Genomic DNA, 9,399 nt, shown 5'->3' on the forward strand with positions numbered 1-9,399 from the left:
CGAATTCTTTTGTTAAATGTTGTCGAAGATTTTGATGAGGTTGCCTTTTATCCTAGAACTAGTCTTTGTATTTTTCTGAGATAATTTAGATTCTTTTTGTAGGTGTTGGGGGCTTCCTGGTACTTACTGTCGATCGAGAGACATGCAACATGTTTGAGTTCTGCTTGCAGGGATGAGTTTAATAGAACCGGATGCTCCCTCAATTTTCTGGATTGTGGTACATTGACTCATAGTGACAGAGGCAAATGGGTAAACAGCACACTTGTCTTCACAACCTGCAATCCCGACGACACAACCTATTTTAATTATGGGATATTTGGAAATGCTGTTGCAAACAATGTTGTATCTTCTGATTTTCTGGAGAAGTACTTATACTGTTTATGGTGGGGTTTACAGAACTTAAGGTATGACCCAAACTTCTTCAGTTTCAAGTATATGATTGTTATGTTCATTCGAGAGAGTCTAATTTTCAATAACAATGAGAAATGGTTAGATGGCTGAACTGGTTTCCCTGGTTCTTTACTATAAAGCCTCTGTTTAGGCATTTTTTAACAGAAATTTGACTTGCTGTTCTTGTTTCATATGACAGTTCTTATGGCCAGTCGTTGTCGACAAGCCTGTTTATTGGTGAGACTCTGTTCGCCATACTCATTGCCATCTTGGGGCTTGTTCTGTTTGCTCATTTGATCGGAAACATGCAGGTATTTTGAGAATCTGTTCCTTTGCTCAATTTTTGTATTGATCCATGCAAAGACTTCTTGCTACGGCTTGTAATTTGCTGATATCTTAATGTAGACCTATCTGCAATCCATCACTGTGAGGCTAGAGGAGTGGAGACTTAAGCGTCGGGACACTGAAGAGTGGATGAGGCACCGCCAACTCCCAGACGATCTTCAACAGCGTGTCAGACGTTATACACAGTACAAATGGCTTACCACAAGAGGAGTTGACGAAGAAACCATCCTCCGTGCCTTGCCCACAGATCTCCGTCGTGACATTCAACGTCACCTTTGTTTAGACCTCGTTCGTCGTGTAAGATCTCTGGGCTTGATCTCTTCGGCTGGTATAATAAGCTTGTTTATACTCACAGTATCTTTTTTCCGGTTTCAGGTCCCATTTTTCTCACAGATGGATGATCAGCTTCTCGATGCTATATGCGAGCGCCTGGTGTCATCCTTAAGCACCCAAGGCACTTACATTGTTCGTGAGGGTGATCCCGTTACTGAGATGCTCTTTATCATTAGGGGGACACTAGAGAGCTCGACCACAAACGGTGGGCGATCGGGATTCTTCAACACAACGACACTGGGGCCGAGTGATTTTTGTGGGGAGGAACTGCTTGCCTGGGCTTTGCTTCCAAGGTCTACCCTAAACTTGCCGACTTCTACAAGAACAGTGAGAGCACTGAGTGAAGTGGAAGCATTTGCATTAAGAGCAGAAGATCTAAAGTTCGTGGCAAATCAGTTTAGACGGCTCCACAGCAGGAAATTGCAGCACACGTTTCGGTATTACTCCCACCACTGGAGGACATGGGCTGCCTGTTTCATTCAGGCAGCCTGGCGACGGTACCAGAAGAGAATGACGGCAAAAAGCCTTAGCATTATGGAGTCGTTTTATTTATCTCAAGACTTGCAAATACCGGATGAAAACAATGAAGGGGAACCATCTGTTATGGAAAATTCTTCTCAGGCAATACAAAACCTTGGAGTTACTATACTGGCTTCAAGATTCGCTGCCAACACAAGGAGAGGAGCTCAAAAGATCAAAGATGTTGAAATGCCAAAGCTTCAGAAGCCTGAAGAGCCAGACTTCTCAGCCGAGCCTGACGACGAATAGTTCATCTGTACCTTGCCAACTATACGTGTGTCTGTTTCTCTCACACAGTCATAGGTGAACGGCCATTGGATCGTAAACCGTTCAAGCATTCTTGACAAACACTATTCATTGATTAAACTTGAATATACTCCAAAAGGCTTCACTATTCTAGAAGTTCTGTACAGGTAGCCTGCTTCAAGATCCTCTATTCAAATTTGTGTTTCACTCATATTTCTTCATCTGGTGTGTGGTAATGGAGGTAAATGCAGCAAACCATTCACTTCATGCTATTAACAGTGTGTTGTAGGAGAACAAACATTGTTTGAAGACACAAGTGCACCGACACCCCATTTGATATATTACCAAAATATGGTCGATTATTTTAAATAATTAGAGTAAAACTTAGTATAGACATTTTTGACCTGGCAATCTATTCTTGAATTTCTAGTCTCTGGTTGTCCTGTGCCCGCATATATCTCAGCTGTTGAAAGAAATGAGTTATCATACAGCAGCAAAAGGGGCCCATAACTTGTACTATGTGGTATGCATTTATTCATTTGCAGAGACAAGAACCAGATTCTAACATGCACAAGAGCCACATGAACAAGTCAGATGCCAAATAAAAGAGCCCCACCTCAAGGAAAATCATCAAAGATTTAATGCAATATGCCAACAATTCTACAGGTGGTCTGTCAGAAATCTGGAGTCCATTCGCAGGAATTAGAGCAGAATTTCTGACCATAGGAAAGCAGTTCCAAGTTTGCTGTACTAAACACAGATGAAAACCAAAAGCCCACAAAATATTTTGTGACCCCTCAGCTCTCTGAAGCTCCTTCCAAGATTTCAAGTTGTTTGCATTCTCTGTTTTGCCCTGCCGACACAAGAAAAATCATTTCACCAACATCTATAGACATTAAAATATTACGATGGAATGTCACCAATCAACTATTTATGTTAGAAACGCCATAAAGTACTGTAAAAATACCGGATCTGGGATTGATGGGTATTATGATCAAGTTCCACAATCTAACAATTACTTGTTCCCTATGATACATTTCGTTATTTTGTCCATATAAAATGAGATCAGAGAGATCATTTTCAGAAGCTCTTACAGTACGTTCATATGGAGAAAATAAAAAGAAATACAAGCATATGCCCGTGAAAATGGTTTTGTAAAGGTATAAAACTCCGTTGCATTGAAGTAAATTTTGGTACAAAAAACAGACAACAGTAACCAAGAGTATAAAGACATGTAAGAGTTCTGAGAGTTTGATTTCAAAGCATTTGCAAATATATCATGCACAAATATTGCAGTATCCCATGTCATTTTATCACAACTTTACATAGTGAGAACAAAAAATCTACTACATTACATTATTTTTCAAAGTTTTGAATAGTCAAGACCTCATTCCAGTACTTCTGATGAAGTATACTTTCCAGTAATCAACGAATGCCTGCAAATAGAGAGCAACTGCCATAGATCAAATTTATCAAATTTGTAGAAAAATAAGCTGATATATGAGAATGGACTGCGCCCTGATCTAAAAAATATCATGATATTGTACGTTGCATTTTTTTTCTTGGTATTTGTTTGGTTTTTGAAGAATTAAATAAAGCATTTATCTAAAATATAGTTCATACTCCATGTATAGTGTACCTTAAATTTGTGAACGAACAAAACTTCCATGTAATTGCTGCTGTTAGAAAATGAGCTGAAAAAGGCAAGAGGGAAGTGTAAACAAGGTAACTCAGCATCCATTACCACCATAAGTTCGACATGAATATGAGTGAGACTATTTATGTTAAATTGTCTGAATAGTTTTCAAGAATCTCTATGTTTTTTGAAGATTGCTGAAAGAAAGCACACAGAAAGAACGAGAGGAATTGCAGTGAGAACATGTAAGTAAAAGTCACCTTCTTGAACAAATGAAGAATCTCATTTGCGATGCGCTACCATATCCGTTGTCAGCTTAGGCAACTTATTTTTCTTCTCCTGATATTTTGAGGATGAATACCATATGCCACCGACAGTATTGATTACTAGTCCAATGACATTCAAAGCATGCACTTCTACTCCTCCCAGTAAGATGAAGCCGAGGGTCTGTCCAGAAGTAAGCAGTCAGCATCCTAGTAAAGTATAGGATTTTAATGAGTTATGAACAAGAGATATCTCATTAAAACATTCTTAAAGGGTATGAAGGAATTAAGGAATGAATGACATTGTTAGTCACGTACTGTCGAACCAACTCCCTTGAGAACGCCGACTATGGTAGTGGTTAAAGCAGAGTTGACGATTGTGCACAAGAACATTGTGTAGTTCAGAATTATTCCCATCACCAAGGAAAGGAGAAGAATAACTGAAAATGAAAGCGAGCTACTCTGTTCACCAAACGATTTACACAGTTAAAATAGGATTTGCTAAGGCAAAATTAAAAAAGAAACTATTGGATTCTCACTGGTCTTATTCTTCTCCTCTCTCCCTCTCTCTCTTTCTCTCTCTCAGAAAGAAATTTAAATCATGCAAAGGAAATTGAAGTTTAATTTTATTGTTATGGTTGGAGAGCCTAACCTTTGTGAAGAGTACTGCCATGGAATTTGGAAATTCTCCAGTGGCTATGATAAGGAATAGAAGAAAGGGTAACGACAGAACACTGTTATAAAACATGATTTCAACTGAGGAAAGCCCATCCTCAGCTCCTGATTTCTCTACCAACACGAGGTACATGGTCTGCAAATGAAAATAGGAGTTATGATATTGACAGAATCTTTAAAGTACAGCCACGATACAGTCCCTGTCTTCACAAAGTGACACACAGAAAAGCAAACCTGGAAAAACACAGAAGTAAAGGCCATGCTATAGCCGAAAAGATCAAAGGAAAAATCTCCAAGTGCTGCTATCAGAACCCCTACAGCTGTCAGGATTACAGACAGACTGACCTGAAAAATGAAGATCAACAGAATATCCTTCGACATATGTGTAGACTGTATGATTCGGACAACTAGGATAGCCCAAAAACAAACATGTAGAGAATCTTTCATGCAATCTGTGTTTGCAAGCAACAATGTTAAGGACACTACATTACTTATTAACACAACATAAATTCACAATTAATAATCATCAGAAAGCAAACAAATCAGAAGCTTTCAAAATAATCTAAAAAGGAAAACATGAAATGGAAAGTCTAACTTCATTAAAAAATACAAACCTGAGTTGTTGGCCTCCCCTTTCCAAAAAAGAATCCAGCTATAAGTACAGTTAGCGGCGTAAGCCTTTTGATGGCTATGTACATTGGAATATTTACTCCTTTCAAGCTTGCTAGTGCAAAGGCAACATTAGCATTGTAGAAGAAGGAAACTAGTAAAAGCTTTTTGGCTGCCTCTACATCAAATCCTCTGGCTTTTGTATATCCCATTACTCTACCAAAGCGTATAAGCAAAGTTGTCATCAATTGCTGATAACATCTCAAACAATACAAACAAACTCTAGTCAATGATCCAAAGAGTGAATATGACCATAAAGAAAGAAGAACGCAGTTATCTTCATACAAAGACACGCATGACGGACATACAATTTTGGGATGTACCTGAAGAGCAAGAAGAGTCATTGAGTGTGCGTACTGCATGAGCACTGCTTTATTGATAAAAACCATTCCCATTGATGCAGCTCCATACGACAAGGCTGCAAATAAGCTGTGTTTTTTTGCATTTGCATAAGCTGATCATGACTTGTAATCTCCAAAACGCTTCAATAACAATGTGTATACAAATTCCATAGATGAATTTGGAGCCAATGATGGAACTAAAAAGGATTCCATTTAAATATATAAACTTTTACTCATCAATTCTTTTAGTGCTGAAGTTCTACTTCCTTCACTATATCAGTACTTTATGAAATTATTACATGTAATCACATTGGTATACACACTTAAAGAAGGCAACTGGCTCTTTCAGGAAGGCAAACGTATTACAACCAAAATATACTATGGGGAATGCACATGAAAAAAGTGAATGCTAGTTTAGAATCCACGTCTCTAGAGGACAAACTGACAGAAAATCTACCCAAATGAAGGAATAAGGTAATAAATTAAACCTGTCTGAAAAAAGTTACTAATTACTGCTAAACATTGGAAAAAGAAACTAACCTCAAATGTGGAGTTGAATCTGTATTGAAATCCATCTAAAAGATCACCAGATAAGAAAGATTGGACCTTTTCGATGATACCAAAGAACAAGAATGCCCTCAAGGGTGGATTGAGCGCAATTACTTCATTCAATCCAACAGCACTTTATTTTCCAAGAAACCAGCTGCAACTCAAAAAGTGGAGAATAATCAAGATTTGCAATAAGGGCATCAAGAAAAGCTGAATATTCACCTCAAACCGATCAAATTATTAAAATTCTTAAAAGAAAACGGACAGCCTGAAATGGGTTGTTCTTCTATTCAGGGATCAAGACAAAAAAGGTGAGGTGGGGTCGGGTTGGGTTGGGTGAATTTGAGACGGGTAGAATAGATGTAGCAGTGGAAATCTAGGAAGTGTAAGGAGTGGACAAAACCATGTTATATGTAACTGAAAAATGGTGGAAAAAGATAAAAACACCACGATTACGTAAATGTAAAATATATTGCATGCATGTGAGCAAAATATGTAAAAAGCACCGAAAGTTTAATTCGGTCGGATTTAATTAGATTTGAAATAATTGTATGATAAATATAATATATTCATGGTATAATTGATATATAATTAAAAATAAAATCATCAAATATCACACTTATTTTGTAATTGATTTAATTTTACCAAATTTGATTTAAATAAAAATTTAACAAAATGTACATAAAAGAGAATTCGACTACTCCACCCTCTCCTAAAATGCCCATCAATTTATAAAATAATTAATTTATTCATCTTCTCAAATTTTACATTAATTAATAAGTTATTTTTTTAGTGTAATTTATTAATTTATATATTTTATTTTTAACTTGGTCGTGTTTTATATAGATATACATATTTATTGTATCTTGTATTGCAGATTCATTATGTTCAAGAACAACACACCAAAAGATATTATTAAGTAATGGTAAGAATTTGTGAGTACAACAAAATTGTTTATGATATAAATCTTATAATGATCAAAGAGAAAAGGCTTTATTGGTGATTACTTAAAGAAATAGGCTAAGTGGGGTCGAATAATTTCAAGTTCTACACCTCTAAGAACTGAATATTGAGCACAAAAATGAGAGCAGGATTGATTTGAATTGGAGAAATAGTATTTTTGGTTTTATAGGTCTGTTTCATTTTTAGTCTCATTGGTTATGAAATTAATACTTTTGGTCCCATAACTTAAAAAAAGTATCCCTTTTGTCAAAGATTGAAGAAAATTAAACCAAGAAAAGGGTTTTTCTCTCCTCCCTCAAAAAAATTCAATCCCAAGCAAGAAATGTCGGCAAATTTTCCTCCAACACACAAAAGTGTTAATCTCGTAATAAATGAAAATAAAAGTGAAATAAACCTAATTTATAGGACCAAAAATATTATTTCCTCAATCCGACAATATATATTATTCATTAATCACAAGCCCCCACTATACCCATGCAGCTCGTACCCTTCTACAAACTGGTGCCGGCCTAACCCCAATCCCCAAACTTCCATCTGCCGTCTTACCACCGTTGCCGCCTGTGCCGACCACCATACCATCACTGCACAACACTGCCTACATTGCCAAAGGTCACGCTCCCACCACTACCCATCCACCATCCCGACCACACTTCCGTTTCTCTCACCACCTCTGGCCAACGCCACACCTTGAGCTGAACGTTTTGCGATTCAGCTATCTATTGTATTTTTCATTTAATTTCGGTTTATGAGACATGTGATGTATAATTTACAGAAATCTTTACTTTTCACAATTACTTTCTCTTTTTAGTTGTTAAACTATCATATCCCTTTTCATTTGCACGATCAATAAATTAATGGAACAGACATATAATGAACGGACAAAAGAAAAGCTGCAGTAGCAACACCGCAGTACGCAAATTAAATTATGATGAAAAGAAAGCTAATACGGATGACCTAGTTGGGGGTTCCTGTCCAATGCAACCAGCAACTTTTCACATGCAGATATAAAGCTTAAACGTTAGATTCAACTCAACTGAGTCCGAAAGGAATAGGGTTATAGAGAGCTACAGAAGCATCCAAGATTTCTGTAAATAATGAAACCATGGACAAAAATTCCCAGAGCATCCAGTTGTGGTGATGGGGTATCAAAAAGACCACTGAATGATATAAACAGGAGGAGAAAGAAACGCTCAGAATTGTTGATAAATGGTCAATCTCTCTACCTGAGCCAGCAACTAACTGATTAACAAAAAACCTCCAACTATTCTCAGAAACTACCTATAGAATATCTGCAGCTGCCAGCCCCTGTTGGAAGGTTCAAATTTCCACTGAAGTTTCTAATTCAACTTTTAGTAAGTTAAGAGCTTCAATTACAAGGGAGAATTGCCCCCATTGAGATCATTTACCCTCCTAAACTTTGAAGTCATCCATGATATTTGTTATCAATGACGTGGTTTTCCTGCCCTACCACCGGTAGCCTTTTCTTGGTTTTGTTAGTTTTTCTTCCTTCATCAGATGCGATTTGATGACGGCAATCTCCATTTTCGGGGCTTTTAAGCGCTACAGACTCGGTAGAGACCTTTCCATTCTCATGTACAAAGCAAGGTTTTTCTCCATCTTTGAAGAGGCTGCCATTTTCAGACGATAAATAAGATTTTAGAACCTCATGTGTTTGGTTATTCAGGTGGACTTCACGCGTTGTCCCACTAAGCTCCACTGATGCTTTCTTTTCTTGCTTAATAGATTTCTTTCGTGGGTGCTTGCCAAGAAACCCAGGAACAAAGACTGGCTTCAACTTTGTTCTGGAACTTTCTCCATTTGATTTCCTAGCTGCATCATTAGAATCATTGTCGGGCAACAGGGATCCACTCCCACACTTGACATTTTCAGACATAGATATGGCATTAGCAGCATTCGCTTCTTGAACCTCATGAGTGGTAATGGGGATAACATCGAGTGTGTTGCCTATCTCAAATGTACAGTTCTCAGCAGCAGTGGCTGTTTCAGTCGATATTCTCAGCACACCTTCGTTGGCATTTCGTTTGTTGCCCTGACTTGCATTCTCAACATCAAACATGGAGGACGAGGGTTTGAAACTGTGGACATCTGGTTGCATGTGGCCATTATCAATCAAGGATGTGCTGGCAGGGGCAGGCTGATTAGTACGTTTGACAGGAGAAGCAACTTCTTTTGGTGAAATTGACAAGCTCCCATTGTCATGAGACCCAACATTGATAATGCGCAAACTAGCTTCAGATGACACCATTTTTACGTCCCCACTTGCATCTTCTGCCTTGGTGATGGATGACAACTCCTCCTCAAATTTGACATCTACTCCTGAACAATTGGCGGATGACAAGTGCCCAGACTCAACAGGACTATCAAGGCATCCTACCGCAGACAAGCATTCAACAGATTTTTTCAGGGAGGGATCTACTTCCTTCACATTTCCGTTTTCTTGTTTCTTTTA

The 9,399-nt window shown here is 37.9% G+C and overlaps 3 protein-coding genes across 7 annotated transcripts in view; 1 reads left to right on the top strand and 2 right to left on the bottom strand.

Moving 5' to 3' along the window:
• The window catches only part of LOC105161621 (probable cyclic nucleotide-gated ion channel 14), a 3,816-nt gene extending 1,772 nt beyond the window's left edge, over positions 1-2,044 (top strand). The window contains exons 4-7 of the mRNA XM_011079397.2: positions 103-404; positions 590-701; positions 796-1,032; positions 1,111-2,044. Of these exons, the coding sequence (XP_011077699.1) occupies positions 103-404; positions 590-701; positions 796-1,032; positions 1,111-1,836 (1,377 nt within the window). The 3' untranslated portion in view covers positions 1,837-2,044. The remainder of the gene's footprint in view (positions 1-102; positions 405-589; positions 702-795; positions 1,033-1,110) is intronic.
• On the bottom strand, positions 2,243-6,333 carry LOC105161696 (putative UDP-sugar transporter DDB_G0278631). Of its 5 annotated transcripts, none has more exons than XM_011079596.2 (10): positions 5,958-6,333; positions 5,400-5,505; positions 5,022-5,267; positions 4,642-4,752; positions 4,385-4,543; positions 4,051-4,194; positions 3,730-3,916; positions 3,473-3,527; positions 3,220-3,269; positions 2,243-2,686 (listed from the first exon to the last, which is right to left on the bottom strand). In XM_011079596.2, exons 1-7 carry the CDS (start codon positions 5,990-5,992, stop codon positions 3,752-3,754), a joined length of 966 nt encoding a protein of 321 aa, XP_011077898.1. In that variant the 5' UTR covers positions 5,993-6,333; the 3' UTR covers positions 2,243-2,686; positions 3,220-3,269; positions 3,473-3,527; positions 3,730-3,751. The 5 variants fall into 5 exon arrangements, with proteins under 5 accessions (XP_011077898.1, XP_011077820.1, XP_011078127.1 ...); XM_011079518.2 differs by having other exon boundaries at positions 3,189-3,269; XM_011079825.2 differs by having other exon boundaries at positions 3,189-3,269; positions 5,022-5,232; positions 5,958-5,977.
• On the bottom strand, positions 7,927-9,298 carry LOC110011743 (the record flags this gene model as incomplete). The annotated part of the gene is given in 1 exon segment (XM_020692869.1): positions 7,927-9,298. A coding segment is annotated over 1 exon segment (843 nt). The 3' UTR covers positions 7,927-8,352.

Source organism: Sesamum indicum, linkage group LG1 (genome assembly GCF_000512975.1).
Source record: "Sesamum indicum cultivar Zhongzhi No. 13 linkage group LG1, S_indicum_v1.0, whole genome shotgun sequence".
NCBI classification, from domain to species: Eukaryota; Viridiplantae; Streptophyta; class Magnoliopsida; order Lamiales; family Pedaliaceae; genus Sesamum; species Sesamum indicum.